We start from the raw sequence: 21,097 nt of genomic DNA on the forward strand, positions 1-21,097 counted from the left end.
AGTAGCAAACAACCACCATTGTAGAAATCTGATTCTCTGTTATTTTTATCCATATATATTGCTTGTTTACATCTTCTTTCTCTAGGCTTATAAATTTGCTCCAAGTTTCATTAATTAGAACGGTGATGCCTTCATGCCCCTTACCATTTTCTACTTCTCGTTCCACAATGATACCTTCTTATACCCCTGAAAATCTGTAACCCTACATCGATCATGTTCATGAGTCTCGATAAGCATAATGATGTCATTATCTTTAGCTATCGGCCCTAACCCAGGTCCTTTTCTCCAAGGATAACCTCTACAGTTCCAGCTGACTATAGTTATATGTTCCTTGGTAGGCCCAAGTTCCTATTTATTGTGTGTGATTTTGTCATTGATTTGGGCTTTGCCATTTTGTAGCCACACCCATTTGCCGTTTTCTCTTGCTGTTTTCACTTTTTCCCATTCCTTCCTTCTTTCTTCTTGCTAAGTTAAGGTGAGGTCATCATCAAGATATATGTGCGTGCCTCTGAGAAATTTCCTATTACTTAAGATGCTGTTTTTGCGCCCTGTATTCCTCATTGTCACTCTAACATGCCTGTCCTTGCCTCCTCTTATCCATTTTCCGATTCTTTGTGCTTGTATGGTTGTTTCATGCCAATCTAATTGGTCTTAAGGAAGTCTTTAACTAGATTTGTTGTGTTTTCTTGTTCTTCATACTCTTGTAGCCCTTTGATGACGATATTTGCTGTTTTCTCACTTCTTTCTTTTTCCTTTCTAATTTGCCTCCGAACTTATTTTTCTATCCTGTCAATAGAAGTGTTTGCTGGCCCTTTTACTATGTTAGCCCATGATCTAAATTTGTCGATTTTCTCTCTGAGTTGCTTCTCTTTTATTTTCATATTGGCCATGGCATCTTGTATATTTTTCGTTTGAGGGTTTTTTCTTCTTTCCTTAGCTCCTCATCCCCTAGTACTGGCAGTTGTCCTCTTTTCCTCTACTTCTTTCTTTAATAGTATTAATTCATACTCACCTTTTTCCATATTAAATTGCAATTTTTGAATCTGTTCTCTAAGTGACTTGATCTCCATTGCTAGTTTCCAGTTATCTTTAGTGACTCTTTTCATTGTGATACTTTCTATTTGGCTTCTCTTTTCAAGTGCCCACACCCTCTCCTTCATAGCTACCAAGTTGTTCATAAAGATGTCTGGGTACCACGTCATGGGTGTCCTTGTGGGGCTGTAATTATTTGACAGCCCATCTTCCACTGTGTCCATTGCCTGAGAATTATCTATCTTCCCTTACCTTTGATATCATTAAACCACTTAACTATTTCAGAGATTTCATTCGGCCTCAAACTCTGTTCCTTGCCTTTGTACTGTCTTGGACTTGTGGTATTGGCTTTAGAAGTATAGCTGTGAGCTTCCCTCTTTTTGCATATTTAATCTTTGTTATCTTTCTCCATCTGATTATTCTTTTATACTATTTGGCATTCATGTAAATATAGTTTCCTCTTGTAGGTGGTTTGCTAACTTGTGAAAAGCTCAAAATGTTTGTGGATATATTGCCATTTGTTCCTCCAAGACTGAACGGACTCATGTGTCCGGTTGGAGATCTTGGAAGAGTGAGGAAACTTCCTTGATTCCAGTTGATGATGCTGTTTTGTATTAAACTATCCCTATGTGTCAGAACTGTGTCTTTGTTACCAAAGATGTCGTTGTGTTCAGTAGCCTTCCCCAAACTTGCTTGCTATTCTGTTGCTACGGGTGCACTGACCATTTGATTCCCTGCCACATTATTACTATGAGATCTTGTGTTGTGCCCTGTGATCCCATCTAGTTTTGACTATGCCTCCTTTATCTTTGGTTGATCGATCAATGAGACTTGTGCAAGTATCTTCTCATCATTTTGAAACCCTACAGGTGTTTTTGTGATTCCCCCGATTATTCCTTCCGTAAGAACCATGTTGTTATTTTATGGTTTTTGCGTTTTGTTTAGCTAGTGACATACATTTAGTGTAGAATTTTTGTGCATGCTCACGTATGATATGGAATAAAGCAATGTGTAAGAAAGTGATTACTAAGTGGGGCACTTGGACTTACCGGTTGATATCTCGATGTAAATAAAATAATAGGGTTTCGTTACCTGTGATGCCCTGATGCTTTTGGTTGGCTATCTTTTTTCTTCACGTACTTTTGCTGTCTGTGGGTCCGACCCGATTTCCTCTACTTTCTGGCTTCTTGCTTGAGAAAACTTTTTGCTCCCTTATTGAGATTGCTGGTCGGAACTGCCACTCCTATTGCTGGTTGGAACTGTCGCTCCTGTAACTGTTGCTATCTAGAGCATGCTTACCTTTGTGCTTATGAAAAAGCCAATGCTTTGCCTCCCTATACTCGATTTGCTTTGCTTGATATGAGAAACAGTAGGTACCATTTGATTCTCTGTCATACGCTAGCCATTACAGACCACGTGTTTGAAGGGAGATGTGAAACATTGCGTTATAATAAGAATTAGCCGTCCACACTAGAGAAGTGTGCTTTTGAATCAACTTTGGCAGTTCAACACCTCAAGTAAGCATGAAAGAAAGTGTAACCAAAGAAATGCAGTAGAGTGTTAGTGTTGCTTGGAGGCGGCGCATTCCTTGTCTATCCTCCCATTTCTTCTGGGTGCGGCAATCCTTGTGCAATCTCAACTATTTTATGCTTTTTTCTTGGTGATTGGAAAGAGCTAGGGCTTGTGTTAAAACTTTGTAAATTCGTAAAGATAGCTAATGTTTTGTAATGTCCCCTTCTTAGGCAGGGTAGTTGGCAGATGAGTTTTGCCTATCAATTAGTTCCTGTAGGCCAGCAGATTGTGTAGGGTATCCTTTCAAGGGCATATATAAAAATGTTAGGGCTTTGTGAGTCAGTTTGACCAGATTTGGGCAGTCGCCTAGACTTTAGAAGGAATCCCTATTTTGTAGGGATGATCTGGTAGTAGGCTGGACCACACTAGGGGAAGTTCGAGATTAGCATGGAGACTTCTTGTACAGTTCCTGTTTTTTAGGAGATTTGCTAAATTTTGGGAAGAGATTGTCAATTAGCTTGAAGTGTTCAGACAACATTAGTGGGCAGGTGGCATCAAACGTACTTCAAAACAGGGATGAGATGAGTGAGCTGATTTAAATAAGATATAACTTATTGGATTGTTACCTTTTAATAAAGAGTTGACCCTCTACATGGATCAAATCATTACAAGGGGAATTATTTAAAACAAAATGCAACCAAAGTACATGTTAAAATGACTAAGAAAACCCTAAATATGTTCAAATGGGCTCAGAGGAAAAACAATCCAATAAAATGGATATTTGGAGGAAAATAGAGGCATCTTCAAATTCATTTTTTTTTACCCCAGCATTTGTGTGGAGAGCTCTCTGAAGGGTTTTTAAGCAGATCTATTTCTGAGAACGGAAGCTCTGGAATTTGGAGGTTTACAAGTGTGTGAGATCACCCAAGAGTTTTTACAAGCTAAATTCTACAGGCTGATGGTAATTGCAGTCAGTATTTCTTCATATTGAGCTCAACAGTTGAGTGAATTGTTTAATTTGAATAGGGGAAGGGCAGATATTAACTCCAGATTGCAGATTGGTGGTGTTGGAGGGAAGATATACAAATATTGAGAAAATGCCCCCAACTATACCTCTCCAATTCATATCAGAATTGATCCAGCCTGGATGTGGGTGTTTATTTGTGCAGTTTAGAATATTTGATAGCTGTTTGGGGCAAGGAAATTACAATTCTTAGCTTGTGCATTTTCACAGAGGCTGTAGGAAACGATTTTGGGATACACAGCAGCTGTACATCCTAGGGTTTCAGCAAGCTTAGTTGCAGATGAGTATGCCAGCAGCTTTAGCAGTAGTAACAAGAAGAAAAAGTTAGTTTTTGCACTGTAGTACTTAGGTGTAGGGAGAAGTTGGAGGTGTTGAGACCAAATTATTTCTTGTACGTTTTCAATCTAATTTCCTGGTATGGTTACTTCAGACCCTGTGGAAGGTAATTAGATCAGATTTGTTTGTTATCATTTGCAGTAGTTGTTATTAACTCATTGATCAATTTCAGATTTAGAGTTTTCTTATTTCATTGCATATCATTTCTCAAAATACCACAAGAAAAAATGAAAAAAGCATGAAAAGGATTCAGAAAAGGGCATAAAAACCAAAAAGAAAAAAGAGCTTCACATACGCAAGTCAAAGTCAGAAACTTAAAAATTCAGAGTTGGAAAACACCATCCGTTATACTATACTACATACTGATATTCTGGCTCAGGCCATTACATTGTTCAAAAAACTAATATTTTGTTAGTTCTTTTTTTTTTTTGTGTTATGTTTTAATTGGATTTCACCTTGAAATTGTTCGTAAAAAAATCACTTTGGTTGGGTCTACTTTGGTTCTTGTTTGTTTTATAATTTGAAGATATTTTTGAATGTGAGATCACACATTGCAGTATTACAAAGAGCATACCAGAAACAACTGGATTCTTCAATAGATTGTTCACATTTGACTTCAGTTTCATGTTTTACCTGGTATTGAATTTCTCTAGATGTAGGCTGGATTATCAGCAAATAATTTGCATGTTTTCTCTTCTATCATAGTCACCTATGTTTAGGTAAAAATACTATCATAATTCAATGTGAAGCCGAACCTTTGATGTGTCTAGTGTGTATGCCTTGAGGAAAAGCTGTAAGGAATGATTTTTATTTATTATTAAGTTGGTATACATGACAGGTCATATAATTGTTTGTAGCAAGCAACATGCATATTACCAAATAATTATAATGAATACTTGTGTTCTTTTCTCAACATATTCAAGTTGTGTAAGTTCTGTGTGAAACACTGGCTAACATAGCTTTTGTAATTGTCAATTAGTGATTCCAACTTTTAACAAATAATCATTGGGGAAATGTGACACAAAATAACAATCCTACTATTGTGTAACCCTAATGATGCTTTTAGAAAGATTTTGAGATGCAAAAATTGCCATCAGCTTTCAAAGTGTTTGGTTTAACACTTAGCACAGTAGATAAATATTTTGAACATTTGTAATGTTTGAATTGATGATAGTTGTTTGCAATGTTGTAAAGTTTAAAGTGTAAAGAGAAATAAGCTTTGAGTATATTATATACAGTCAAGATCTTGTGTTTTGTCATTCATTGAATGTCTGATGATTGTATTCACCTGTATTAAGAATTGGGAATATTGTTTTGTTTAGACCATTTTTTCCTAAAATACTTTCTTAAGCTAATTATCTTGCTTGCATCAATCAATGATTTCTCTATTCTACAACTCACTTAAGATACGGAATCGAGATTTTGGTTGCTACATGTAGTATGACATTGTACTCCCTGCACACTATTTATAGGAGAGTGTCCATTTACACAAATATGTTTGTAGTAAACAGTTGTCCAAATACATAATACTATATGCTGTTTTCATCTCAGGCATTGTTTACACCGCTAAAATCTAAACAACTAGTTTTCTTGTGGGATTTGATTGTTAAACTGGGTGCTTAGGACTTGTTTTACTGTAAGGTGTGGCATTGATTTAAACTTTTGTGTCAGCCGGAAAATGTTGCAGAGAAGGGATGGAAAGATATGGGCATGGGGCAACTTTATATCAAATGTAAAGAGGATGCCAGAGTAGGCACAAAGGAGGCTAAAGCAACAATTGTAATCCGCAATGATGTGAGTTTTTTTAATTTGGCTTCTTGGGTGTGAGAGTGATCTTGTTAATGAGCATTTGGAGTGTGAGAGTCATCCTTGTTTATGTTTGTTTTGAGGTTTTGCTTAAAATAACAATATTAAAAATATTGGAAAATAAAATCTCAATTTGTGGTCTATCCATTAAACTGATTCATTGAATATATTAATTCTTAGTTGACATTAAAATTTTTTTTGTGGTTTTTGTACTTCACTTTATTTTATTTTTTGGAATGGTAAGCTACAATCATCTCATGCTTTTTGTTTCTCATAGGTTAGTCCTGTTGACCAGGAATATGTTCCATTTTATTGTGGTTCATTCACATTTCAAGGATCTCCAAAACGGAAATTTCAACACGAAAATAATCTGAATGAGAGTTTGTATAACTAACATGACAAACAAAATGCTTTTTTGATCAAATAGGTAAGCTACAATTATCTCATGCTTTTTGGTTCTCATAGGTTAGTCCTATTGACCAGGAATATGTTCCATTTTATTGTGGTTCATTCACATTTCAAGGATCTCCAAAAGGGAAATTTCAACACCAAAATAATCTGAATGAGAGTTTGTATAACTAACATGACAAACAAAATGCTTTTTTGATCAAATAGAACACCCTTTTCAATATTGGATAATGTGTACCAATATGGCTTGTACAAACAGCTGAGAACCAATGCCACAAAAGAAAGCTTCTAGAGAGCACAAATCAAAGTAAATTGTTGTGAAACAGACCCATGTCAAAGCACAATATTAGCGCAGAGATGCACCAAATGGACAGAGCATGTAGTATCATGCAAGCAAAAACATACCTAAAAAATGGGCTGCACGATAAATTTTTCAATGTTTTGTCAGCCATCAGCTGGTTACCAAGAATATATCATTTACTTTCACTGTCACACCTTTTTCTGATCCAAATCCGAGATGAAATTCTGATCATAACATTGTCATTATTTTCTGATTGGAACATTCTCTCAGACACTAGTCCGGGTATGCTGTAGTTGGGATAGCAGGATAAAGATTAGATGCTTCATTATTAGACTGTTCGTAGAATATAATTGTCAATCTTGCTTCAACCTGCAACCGCATCATTATCCATTGCAACTTCTTAACCACCAGATTTGGCATCTAACAGCATCAACAGGGTTGAAGCTAGGGCAGCTGGAGTCTCTAAGTTCTCCAGGTTGCATTGCCTACCTATCCACTCCATGTTCAGATTCTTCAACTCCTAAAGTCCATTATTGACCTGTATCTTTGGACTGAGACACATGAAAAGGAGGCCCCTCTGATGAGCAAAGAATTATACTGGCGTGTGGAGGGGGGTGGGGGGTGCCAAGGGCATGAAACAGTATATCAATATTCATTTTACCTTTTGATAATTATTTAATTACTTCAAGATTTAATCTAAATTAGCACATATGATAAGCCAAATAATGAACACCTCCTCAACAACAAAATTTACATTGAAATCCTTTTGGGAGAAAACCATGGGAAAAATATTGCTTGTATTAACCTTTTTACAAATTTTGTTAGCACCAATACCTCACTCAATTTTTGAGCACCAACTCACTAGGTTTCTCTTCAAATATTCTCCAGTAACTCTCTTCCCAATCTGCTATAAACCTGTTCTTGAATATGCTATAAGCTGCTCATAAATTTGCCTAAAAATTCGAATCACTATTTCCTTATAGATCTGCACATAATCTTTTTAAATTCTCCTTACAAATCTGCAATTAATCTTCTCACATTTCCTCATAAATCTACAATTAATCTTCTCATTACTTGCTCTTCCTAAGTCTGGTGCATATGATGTATTTGTTCTTTTTCTCCACAATGCATACTTGAATCCAACACTAAAAACTCTTCATGTACCTTTATTAAGAGAGGTGGCAAGACATCATTCTTCACCACGGACACATTTTCTTCAATGGAGTCATCCGTTGCAGCCCCGTACGTTTTCATTAAATAAAATCAGACACATGGGTTGCACCCATTACATACTCATACAAGTTGCAAGTATTGCATAAATCACTGATATCACGTTTTATTAAAAGACATCATTCTTCACCATGGACACATTTTCTTCGAGGGAGTCGTCCTTTGCAGCCCCTTACTCTTTCATTAAATAAAATTAAACACATGGTTTGCACCCATTACACACTCTTACAAGTTGTAAGTATTGCATAGATTGACATTAAGGATGAGATCATTGTGCATCCTTCTTACATTGAGCGGCACTGGAGTAATGCCCTGTGTATCCCATTGGGCTCCTTCAGATTGGGCTCCCATTGGCTTTGCATCCAGACCGACCACCAGAATGGTGACTTTACTAGTCAAATCTTTTCAATAACCACCATTCATAAATAATTAATAATCTAATAGTTATTATATTATAATTATTTCAAGTGGGATATGCTTATAAAGCATATAATATAGAAGGTATTATTACCTTATATTAGAACACTACATATATATGTTATAAGGGTGTGACCCCTAATAACATTATGTTCTAACTTTGCCCCTTAATGTTAATAGGGGACATCACATGTCAATTTCCATAAAACCAAAAATGAAATGCCCCAGATGCAGATCTTCTTTGACAGTGATTCCAAAAGGAGAAAAATATATGCAAACATGAAGATCATGGATTTTGGACTACATGAGAGTAATCTTGTTATAATTTAGAATCCCATTGTATTAATAATGATGCTATGAGGTCTTATTAAAAATAATATTGGAGCCATGGTTTCCTCAAAATAGCCTCTCCCTAGGTTCATTACATCGTTCCCATAGGACTTAATCCAATGCTTTTACAAGTGGAAGATTTACAAGTAGAAGAATTTACAAGATGCTAGTATGACTTAGGACTTACGAATGCCTACGGGCAACATTCAAACTAAAGGAATTACTTATGCCCACCTAAATGCTTTTGAAACTAGGATTTAGGTACTAGGTGGTGTCATTGACATGCACACCCCTTCTTTATGGTATCGCCTTTGGCCAAACATTGATTTTAATTTGGAACATATAATGTGTAAAGGTCTTGTCCCTATTAGGTCTTACATAAGGATTTAGCCACTAGGTGGTGTCATGCACACTCCCTCTTAATGGCATCACCACTAAGACAATCATTGCACAAAGGTATTAATAAGTGATGACTAATCTTCCAGTCTCTATCATCGGTTTGGAATAGAACTGGATAGACCCCTTTCACTTGAATAGAATACTTTCACTTGAATAGAATTGGAAAGATCTTTAATTATAGAATACTTTTTCTTGTGTCAATGCCATGATCTTCAACATGCTTTTATGACTTAAAAAATGTTATTCTTTGGAAAGAGGAAAAGAACTTCAAATAGGATGGTAGTTTTACATGTATCCATTTGAACTCTTCTATAAATCTTCATATCCATATTGATTCTTCAAGAGATGCTTTTGTATTTCACCCTTTTAACAATTGTTAAAGTATTGAACCATCCATCTAATAGCATCTGCACCATATCTTTTGAAGATATAATCTAAACTACAATCGCTAGTATAGTGCATAATATAGTAGTAAATCAAACTTGATTTTGAAGGAAAGAAAAAAAATTAATATGATGAATTGCCATTAGCCGAAAGGTCATTTAGTATTCCTCAAAAAATAGCAAGGAAATCAAATAATATTTTCATGAGTATATGCATGAATAATTAGTTGTCTTATTTAAAAGAAAAGTAGACATACTATTACACATTATAATGATTCATAAAAATATGCAATGGGTGAGCTATCCTCTCAAGGCTTGATCCCCAATGAGTGCATTAATGCGATAGACAACTATTATAAATAGCTGATGTGTATCAAATAATCTTAAAACTAAAGCAATGTGCATGCCAAAGAAATAATATTCTTTAAATGAATATATTGATGTGAAATCATTAAATAATATCATATTCGATATATATAGCTTAACATTTTGTATTTCTTTATTGAATGAAGCATTATATTGATTATATAAATTATTTCCCATGTATGAGAACTTTGTGCTCCAATACTTACCAATCTCTTTAATGAAGATATGACAAACAATCAATATATGAATACCTCACGAGTCATAAGATTTCTCTTGAATACATTATTTATTGTTGATTATATGCTAATGACTATTCACATAACTAATGACATAGGTGACTCTACAATGTATTTCATCTTTGATCTCCAATAAGGACAGTATTTGTCTCAAGGGGATTTACAAATGTAATGTCCCCATTTGTTGCAAGCATCAGAATTTTAGGATTAGCCTAATATTTGATCCTTGTAGGCTAATGAGGATGATTAGAGGGTCTTCTAAGGATTGATTCATCTCCAACATTCAGGGATTTATGGATTTGGCCTTCATTCGATATCATTTGGACTCCATTTGCCATACTTACTATGTATAGTAAGTCGGGAATAATAGAGATGGACCCTTTCTATTTTTAGAAAGTGTATTTGGTCACATGGGGAATTATGAGGAGAGATTCCTATTTCAGACAACATGGCAATTAGACAAGTATTTCAAGAGATATTAAAGCTCAAATGACTTAAGTGATTTATTTAAATATTTTAATGTTATTATAAAGTTATAAATTAACTTATAATAATAAAGTCACTTTAATATTATAAATTGCAAATATAAAGTTACTTTATGATTTAAAGTCACTTTATGACAAAAGTAACTTAAGTGACTAAGAGACGAAATTGACTTTTTATCCCACATTGCCTAGTTGTTTGTGTCTTCCCACATATCGAGGTTAAAAAAGCATGGAGTTACATGGGGATCGACAGCATGAGATATATTAAAATATTATTTCAAAAATGGTTGCTTGAATGTGACTGGTCTTTTCTTAAAGACGAAACCCCTTAAGGAGTTTAGTGAGGCTGGACGTAAACCCAGTGGCTCACATTTCATTTCCAGATTTGAAATTCGGATTAGCATAGTGGAAATTGATGGGAAGTTGGAGTTTCAACCACAGATAGAAGTTACGGGGATTTGAAGTTAGATCTTGGCATTGGTGACGTACAGGCTGGCAGCAAACAGACTTGAGCATTCCACGGCAGCAATACTGGCATTATATCGTCCAGCAGTATGGGTACTCACTCCTCCAGCAGACAGCATACCCCATTGCTAAGATGGGGGTATCCGAGCTAGTGTGTGACTCTGGCAATCAAGGCAGCCATCGTTCTACAAGAGGCACAGACGGTGTCTAGGACAGATAGCAGGTAGTGTGGACTGCTCTCCAACCGCAGCACATGCTCATTACTGAAATCAGGATCTGCACATCCATTCCAGTTTCCTTCCATCATATGTCCTCTCAGCCATATTAAGATGTCCACTTAGGAGATGTAGGAGTTATTTCATTTAAATCACGCATTTCCAGTTGGTAGTTTCTTTCAGCACTTGTAATAGGAGTTATATGTATTAATGCAATATTATTGTTCCTCTTGAGCTGCCATTGGTACAAACTACTTTTAGATGTCCATATATCATTTGTTTTGAACAGTCACACCATAAATGGTAATAACAGTCACAGCAAGAATATCACAGTAATATCAGTACTTTCATCTTTGGGAATGCACACCAACTGTTTGTAAAATGCCATAGACAAATTCTGAATTCTTTTGCAAATATAAGGGATGGGATACTACAATTGTGCACTATATACCGTGATGTGTTATGAAAGAAAATCTAAACATATAAACAATAAGAATTCAGGAACAGAAGTTTGCTGAGTGAGGAGATATTTTTGTAGACTTGCAGCACTTGTTGCTATTGTTTCTCCTGCTGTTCTGTAACAGAAAAATGTTCAATTTCAAGTTCGGAACAGAGATTTTGTTGTTGCCTAGAGACGGGATGCAAAGTGTTTGGTAAAATGAATTTCAAAGATAAGTGAATATTTCAGAATGCTATACTTATACAAATGTTTGACAGAATGCCTATGCTATGAACTTGAAATTTGTGGTTTAATATTGGCTCAGTTATAGTAAGGGTGCTTACAACAAAACTCATAATGTCACATGATTAATTGATTCCATGTTGATATCACAATGTGGGCCATTGAACATGTATTGGTTGTCGTCATAATCTTTGGATTAAGAACATACAAGATATAACGAAAATGAATCTATATGTTCAGAAGGTCCTATTATGGAATGAGTTTCGTACATATAATTCAATTGAATTATCCAATATATGCAAATGAAAATTACATCCACCATACATGAGGATACAATGATGCCAACTAGAATGATAAGAAAATGGACCCTAATGCTATCAAAGTGTCAAATTAAGTGTAAGTGTTGTAGTTTGAATTCCATATGGAAACAACTATGCTTTATTATATATGCATTCAAAATTGGAATTTTCTCTTAAAACTCTAAAACAGGATGTGAAGAAAGATTGTGCTAGTGATTTATTGGATACGTTACTTGGTTGCATCCTAATAAATTCATGCATATGAATTGACTTCAATTAGTTAACTTGTTTGTTTTGAAAAGTTAAATCCACCTTTAAAACCAAGAACACAGAGAATATACCTATATTTTATCTTAAAAACTATCACTAAATGAATATCTAGAAACATGCAAATCAAACCTCATTAATTCCTTGTGGATAAACAAGATAAACAGTAACGAAACATATATTTTAAAAGACATATCATGTTTTAACATGGTTACCAGGAGACTCGTCTCCTACACCTGGAGACCCGTCTCCAAGACTCCCAGTACCGGAGACACGTCTCTAGGTACTGGAGACGTCCCCAAAAAAGTTTGGATGCACGAGGTTTTGGTTGCCATCTCCAAAGTCCCCCAACCAACAATTGATGTCTCCCACCAAAAATATTGAGCATAAGGCGTCATAAAACTCCTAAATCTTATCCTCTATCATCACCCCTTAAAAATTTGTTATTACTTATATCATATATGTTAGTAATTATAATGATAGCCACTATAGTTTTCCAATCAATTTGCTTAATTGCCTCTAGAAAGACTTGTCAATGATGTATAATTATTTCTTTATTAAACAACAATTAACGTTTCCAAGTACCCCCGTCTCCTATTTTTGAAAATTAGCCGTACCAGTATCAGTACCAGTCTCCAAGGTCTCCAAGTACCCCAGTCTCCTGGTAACCTTGTGTTTTAATGATTTCACACATAGTTAAAAGTCATACATGATAAGGCCAAATTTAGAGGAAATATATTCAAACGTAATAAGAGACTCACACCAAAGACATACAATAGAAATTTTATAGTAGTCAATGTATGGAAATGCTCAAACCTTCAAGTAGGCAAGGTAGGAGGAATTTTTGTCAGCTTGAAATCCTAAGGTTAATGCATCTTAAGAAGACCTTATCAATGAAATGTGTTGAAGTATTGTAGTTGATAAGACCAATGTAGACATGCATACAAGTCTAAAAATAGAGAAAAGGAAAGTGAACAGATTAATAGCCTTCTTCAAGGGGATGATGTCTCATTGAATGAAACAAATGAAAGAAAATAATATTGAAAGGTGATTCCAGGAGTTCATCTAGGTGTGAAGAAAAATGTTCTCAACCAAATGTTATTGTTACAAATGCTCTTGCTTGTGCAGACTGATCTACATACTCAAACCATAGAAAAGCACCCAAATTATTTGAGGCATTATTCAGCTGCTGTATAAAATTGAGTGACAATTTTGGTCTCCCTAGTTTTAGTTTGTAGGAAAATGAACATATTTTTTTAGCTTTAATATATTAAACATGATGTGGATGACAAGATTTTGTTAAACCAAAAGAATATCCAAGTGACAACTCACAACTCAAAAGAAGATGTTAGTTTCTCAACCAATTCTCTCTTCATGTAATGGATCACTTAGTTAAAGTTGACTCCTTAAAGTCAAGCCGTATAAGGGAGTCTATTCAATTTCATGATATATTCTAGTGAAAAATGCTTACTGTTGTCATAATAGCCACAAATTCAATGAATCTCTTAATTTTTCTTGTAGAAAAATAAAGGAATTGAATATCGACCAAGTTTGGTGCACTCCTAACTAAGAAGGAACTTGAAAGTGGAACTATAATACAATCATCTCCTCAAACCAATTGCTATAGAGATTGTACATTTAGATCTGTGATTATTACGTCTTAGCAAATTAGACATGACAAAGCCTCATAGTGGTTCCCTGCATGTCCATTGTTGGAATGATAGTGGTACCTTATGGTCCTTACCGAGTCTCTTATGGTTCTACAGTCATTCTTCTTGTTACTAAGATCCACGAGAGCCCCATTTGTCCTCTTCCTGGCATAGTTGGTTACTAGTGGCCTTCTTCTTTCAAGGGCAAGGTTAGGTGCTTGGGTTTGGGTCGGATCTAGTGCATACAACAAAGTCAAATCTAGGGGATCTAGGCTTACAACACTTCTTTGAGGATAGTTAGGGACCCTTCACTAGGTACAACTATTTTCTGATACAACTTTGTGAGCCCTCAGACTTGGTGATCCTGAATGGGCTCTCCTCCTTTTCAGGTTTTAGTCTTTTCACTTGCTAGCCTTATTGAGGCGACACAAATGTTGTTGACTATGCTATCTTTGGCACCTCCCTCATTCCCTCTATTAGCCACTTCACTATCTCTCGCCTCCACTTGGCCAACCATGTCCTCCTTAGTCTCAGTCTAACCTCTAGAGTCCTTCCTCTCACCCCCCTGCCACCTCATCTACTCCTGGTGCGACTCCCTCTTGCATACGTACCTCTTTTTGTTTCACTGAGAGTGACTGCAATCTCTTTGTCCACCATCTTTAACAACTCCTCCCTTAGGATTTCCTCTTTGATTTTGGAGATGCCTCCATGTTTGACGATTATGTTGTTCAAGTCCGCCCTCCTCTCCATCCCCCACTGCCTCTCCTCATCCTCTCCTAACCCAAGTGTAGGAACACTTGCCCCATGAATCATTGGTTTGAGGAGGACTACAAGTCTTTTTAGTGCTTGATTTGCTTGGCCTTTTCCACCCTTTCACCCACATTCGTCCAATTGAGACTTTCCTATTGTTGCTTTCTTCATCAGAAGAAGCGAGTTTTCCTGTCTGGCAGAGTGTAGATCCTTTGCGCCTCTCTCATATAGTCCCCAAAGTCTTTTGGCACACCTTGTTCCTTGCTCCCTCCCTCGCTCTAGAGCACAACTCCCTTGTTTCCCACACCTCCACTCTCTATGATATCCCTGACCAGTGCCTCCTCCACCTCACCCCCTACATTGTTTCTGCCTCTCTAATTTTTCCATTATCAATGAGGCTATTAGATGCATCAACAATAGCTGGACTGCAAATGAGGAAGGGTTCCAAGCAGAACTCTTCAAGCTTGATATTATAACTTTGGGCTCCTTTCTCAAAGTGCTCTTTAAAATAGTAGTTTCAACTGGTTTCCCAACAGTTGGTTGTGACATATTATCTATCCTTTTCATAGGATTGGGTCGATCTCGGACTGTGAGATCTACACGACCATCATGGTTGGGCATACTTTTGCCAAAATTTATTCCAGAGTGTCGAATATTATTTCATCTAGGGAGCTCGAATACTATTTCATCTAGGGAGTCCAATAGGCAACATTATGGAGCTAGGGGGTAGATTGGTTTCTATATTGATTTCTAGACTGTGGATCATATTCTTACTCTACAAGCTATTATTGAGGCTCACCATCACTTTGTGAAAGTCTTATTACTTCATAGACTTTCACAAGGCTTTTGACTCTCTTCCTTTGGGGGCTCTCTTCTAAAGACTTAGGGACGTTGGGGTCCTAAAACTCTCTTGACAGCTATAATGAGATTGTATGAGAGGGTGGTTTGTAGATTCACGTATCTATAGGGATTTTCAGATTTTATTTAGAGCACCACTAGGGTGAAGTAGGGTTGTCCTCTCTCCTCCACTCATTTCGACATTTATATTGATGAGCTCGAGGCCTTCCTCCACAATTTCTCTCTTCTTGGTGATGGTTGCTACTTACAACAGGTTTTGATCTCCATTTTACTCTTTGTGGATCTCAAAAGGGGCTCTAGTGACTTCTAGATGGGTTGGCCTCCTATAGTGACTTGCAACATCTTGTTGTTAACTTGGACGAGACTTGGGTCTTTAATTGTCTGAAGACTTACACATCTCCATTTCTATTTTGAGGGCACCGAGATCGAGATCAAACCTTCTTATACCTACCTATGGGTTAAGTTCTCCAAGCCTTGTTTCAGTTTGAGAACTACCATGCAGCCCTGGGTCGATATAGGGCTTGATTCCTTAGCTATGGTTGAGAGATAGTGCTTCAAACATCACTTCTAGGATACTATGACCACGATGTCCCTCGTGGACTCTTGGTCAAGCCGACCGTACTATACGACTCCATTGTGTGGGGACCCTCATGGATTTCGATTGTGGTTTAGTAGAGAGAGTTGAGACTCTCCTTTGGTACATTATCAGATGTAATCGGTCCAACTCCCTTAGTCTCATTTTGGTTGAGTTTCGAGCTCATCCTTTCAAGCTTGGGACCATCTTTGACTTGGTTTGATTTTTCCATTGGCTTCAAAGCTTCGTAGACTCTTTTGAGGGTCGTCACATATGTTCTTACCTGACCTATTTCTCTTTCAAGGCAGTTGCGAACTTTCATCACAGAGATAGAGCTCATTGTTGGTTTGCTCAAGCTTCTGCTCTTCTTGGTTCAGTTGGGATTGCGATGTATCGTCTTCTCCCCTTTCAGTTTCCTTTGGATGTGCCTGCTCACCTCCTCCCCTCTTAGTAGGTGCTGAACAAGCACATCAGGCTTGACATCTACTGACATAATATTGCCATGACTTTGAGTAAGCCTATGGGGGGGTTCCCCCAAGGATGGCTTTCTATGCCGAGCAATAACATTACCTTGATATCCAGGACTAGGTTATTGTGCGCCCTTGGTACATCACTCACTGCTTGACTCATGCGCTTCACATTTCTTTGGGGTCATTTAGAGTGGGCTCCCACCGGTTACGTATCAAAATTGACCACCAAATTGATACACAAGATAGGATCTATCGCCTTTTCCCCCTTGGTAAGGTGGAATCCGAGACCCATTTTGTTTTCCATGCTCCATCTACTATGAGATCAAGGGGAGGTTTCACTGCTTGTTCAAAGATTATTGGTCACCTTCTTAATTTTTAGATACATTGATCAATGGTGTTTGATCCTATATCTCCACCAGACCATATAACTTTGGAATCACACTTTGTAGTTATTATTCCTGTTGAGACAAACTTTGGAACAGCTCATCATCCCCTCTTTGTTCTTGTGCCTTTCTCTAAGGGGACAAAGTGGATGCTTGACCCTCCTTTGGGTCACATCAGACTTGTGAGACCTTGCAGAAGACACACTCGGCAACATCAGCCTATCTCTAGTGGTTCCCAAAGATGGTTTGGGGCACTTCCTCACCCTAGATCACATCCTTCAGTTTTGGACTACTTCTTGTCTATGAGGAATTTTTAGGCTTTACTTGTTTACCTGTTCTTTTTCTTTCTCGCTTGTTCTTTTTGTGTACACCATTTAGTGCTCCCACCGCTAGTTATGGCCTTGTTGTACTCTTTCTAGTCCCTTAAACATTTCTGGTTTCTTGTTGGCCATTAATAAATTTATCTTATTGTATCTTATACCTGCAATTGCACCTTGTGAGTGAAACTATGTTGAGGGATCTTTATTGTAGTTGTTTAGGGATGACTACTTTACATTAAAATTCACAATATCTTTTATGAATTCATGTAGGCAGACTGTGGTGAGGCTACAATAAACAATATAAAAAAAACCATCAAAAAACCTTGTAGGTGGTGGTTTTGGCAGGTAAATTGTTGACCTTAATAGATCCGCTAATTGAAAAGTTTTGACATTTTGATTTCCATATGTTAGCAAAGAACACCAACTTCTTATGCTATGGATGAAAGAATAACACATCTTGGATAAGATTACTGAGTTTATAAGAAGGTGACTATTCATAAAGGTTGCCTATTTTAATTGGTAGTTGTTGCAGATGGTTTGACATTGCCATAAGGACAACACCAACCCTACATTTGTTAGTAAAATCGAATGTGGCATCAACAAAATGAATGATTACGAGTTCCACACATAGGGTTTCTCTAAAAAGAAGTGTCTTTTAGCTTTTGTAGGGAATTTAATATCTATCAAGTATAGCAAATATGATTTATGATTGTAGTTTATATATAAGGTTTGCAACTTTTGGTGCTGAAATGATCTTTAATTTCAGTGTTTATTGTAGCATTCTATAAGTGGGTTTCAAGTATGATGGATATGGCATCAAAATTATGTAAAATAAAACATTGTAGACCGTCATATTCATTAAATTTAGCAATTAAGATTACATAATATATATGGCGCAATTCTTCTAACAAAATATGATATCAAATTTATATGTTTGCATTTATAATCACTTGAGAAGGTGAAAATGCTTATTAATCATTTTGAAATGAATGCACACTTTTCTCAATTAAAAAATATTGTTGTTAGTTTGGTCTACTTATTAAGATAAAAGTGATTTGTGAAAATAAGTAAATAAATTGAATTTTCAAATGCTAAAGGATTAGCATAACCTAATTGGCTTTGATACCATGTTAGAATTTAGGATCTTAGAGTACTAATCATTATAAGCAAGATATAAATACAAGTAAGATGAGTATCGGACAAACATAAATTTAACACATTACACAAGGTATACACAGGGAAAACGTTTTCAAGTGAAAAACCCCATAAAGCATCATTTTATCAAAACACTTACAAAGTAGTTTATTAAATAGACTGAACCTAGGGATACTTCTCCTTACTTCCACATGGCCCAAAATACCTTTCGTCCATAACGATATATGTAACACACTATAAAGCTCAAAATTCTTGTTAACCTGAAAAAAAGAGAACCTTCTTAAATATAGGAGGAAAGGTTATTTCACCAGTCACGCCTTTTCAATAAACCTCATTCATAAATAATTAATAATCTAGTAGTTATTATATTATAATTATTTCAGATGGGATATGCTTATAGAACATATAATATATAAGGTCTTATTATCTTATATTAGAACATTATATACAAATATTACAAGGGTACGATCCCTATAACATTATGTTCTAACACCTCTCGATGGCTAGTTGTTTCTAAGAAATAATAGTTTATTTCTAAGTTACCGATTCAGATGTGGATTTGGAAGCGGATGCAAGGTGCGTGAATTTTTTTTTTTTTGGGGGGGGGGGGGGGGGGCGGGGTGGATGCGGATGCGTATGGAGGTGTATATATATTTTCAAATATATATATAAACTGGTGACTTGCAAACAAATAAGAAATCTGGGTTATGCTGATGCCCAAAAATGGCAAATTACTATCAAATCTGCTTATTAACAATAATAACACCTTGAACCATGATGAGGGCACAATCCACAACCAAAATGGACACAATAGGAAAAGGGAAATATTATTATTATAAGTGATATGCTACTACATTCAATACAATGAAAATAGACTCAAAGACATGCCCTATGAGCTTACAATGGTTTGATTTAGGAGAAAATCGTCCTCACAGTACCCCCTCTCAAACTCCACCAAGAACTACCTTTACAATGCCATAAATGTTCTTAAATAAACTCCAATTAGGCTTAGGGTTAGGAATCCATTTTAGAATATGCCATTTGGCATCCATCGCCAAAACAAAAGGTTCTAGAAATCATGTCAGAAGTTGGTGTAAAATTAGAAGAATCCATAAATGGTAGTCCCACTTTCAGGAGGCATAACTTCTGATCTAGGACTCCGATTGACGAACCGTTTACATTTCTGGAAAACTCTCTGAGCGCTTTATAGGCTTATGGACCAGCTTCGCTCGTCCCCCATTTTTCAAGCTCATACAAGGCTGTTTAGTGCCTCAAATCTGACTTTGAAGTGCTCTTAGGAGGTCTCTAGGCAACTTAAAATTGCAATAACTTTCAAACAATAAAACCTTTTGACTTGATTCTTTTTTTGGAGTGTTTTAAATTACAATTATAATCATCCCTCCAACTTACACCCTCTAACTCATCATAATTATGGCCCAATTACAAAATCACCTATTTTTTGCATTGGCACATATCTCAAGGTGCTCAAAAACTCTAACCCAGAAAACCAATAGTGGAACTATGAGAGTTGGAACTTTTATTTGACCCAAATGGTTACCTAGAATTGAAAACACATTAAACAAAAACTAACACTAAGCATATTTTTGGGTGATACAGGATTGCCCTTACACCATTGGATGCTCCTGCATCAGACACCCAATGTAGATTGAAAAGTGACCATGTCACTTTATAGTTGGTAGAGGAAAACCCAATTGGGCAACCTCCATTGCAGATATCCAAGTTGAATCTTCTACTTGTCGTCCTTTCCACTTCACTAGGTATTCTTCATACTGCTTGTTTCTGGTACTCCGGCCCACACAACTATCCAAAATTTCTTCTAACTCTTCCTTTTTAGAAGTAGGAATTGGACATGGTGCCAACATCAACTCCTCATCTGCACCATAATCATGATATTCTGTTAAGTCTGCAACATTAAAAATAGGAGAAATGTGAATCTCATCTGGCAATTCCACCTCATATGCATTTCTTGAATCATGCTTCTTCAAAATTTTGCAGGGGCCAAATTTCTTCATCTTCAGCTTGTTGTAGATACCCACTGGAAATCATTCCTTCCTTAAGTATACCATAACCAAATCCCCAACTTGGAACTCCTTATGTCTCCTCTTTTGATCTTCCATAGCCTTATACTGTTGGTTCATCTTAGTAATATGTGCATGTACCTCCTCATGTAGGTTCTTGACATGTTCAGCAAATTCTTCTACCTCAACACTTGTTCTCTCCCCTTGCTCCATCTTCCTCAGCTCTGGTGCAGTCCTTGGACCACTCCCATACACAATTTGGAATGGTGATCTACTAATACTTCTGTTCATAGAATTATTGTAAGCAAATTTTTCTTGTCGTAGAATTAAATCCCATCCCTTGGGCTTATCTCCTACTAAACAGCTTAGCAAATTGCACAGACTCCTATTCACCACTTTTGTTTGTCCATCAGTCTGCAAATGATGTGCAAAACTGAACTTCAATTCTGTCTTCAACTTCTCCCACGAAGTCCTCCAAAAATACCCCATAAATTTAGTATCTCTATCAGGAACAATACCTTTCGGGAGACCATGTAGCCTCACCACCTCTCTGGAAAACAAATCTGCAATATGTACTGCATCATGAGTCTTGTGGCATGGAATGAAATGTGCCTATCTTGGAAAACCTATTAACCACCACAAATATTGAGTCATTACCACTTTGTGTCCTTGGCAATCCAAGAACAAAATCCATACTTATGTCCTC

The 21,097-nt window shown here is 36.5% G+C and overlaps 1 protein-coding gene across 1 annotated transcript in view; it reads left to right on the plus strand.

Moving 5' to 3' along the window:
* LOC149551258 (Pleckstrin homology (PH) domain superfamily protein) overlaps positions 1–21,097 on the plus strand; it is a 284,116-nt gene that overhangs the window by 178,307 nt on the left and 84,712 nt on the right. The window contains exon 8 of the mRNA XM_089786820.1: positions 5,576–5,698. Within this exon, the coding sequence (XP_089642946.1) occupies positions 5,576–5,698 (123 nt within the window). The remainder of the gene's footprint in view (positions 1–5,575; positions 5,699–21,097) is intronic.

This window comes from Cupressus sempervirens, chromosome 6 (genome assembly GCF_028749045.1).
Source record: "Cupressus sempervirens isolate cs-2001-9-10 chromosome 6, ASM2874904v1, whole genome shotgun sequence".
Lineage (NCBI taxonomy): Eukaryota > Viridiplantae > Streptophyta > Pinopsida > Cupressales > Cupressaceae > Cupressus > Cupressus sempervirens.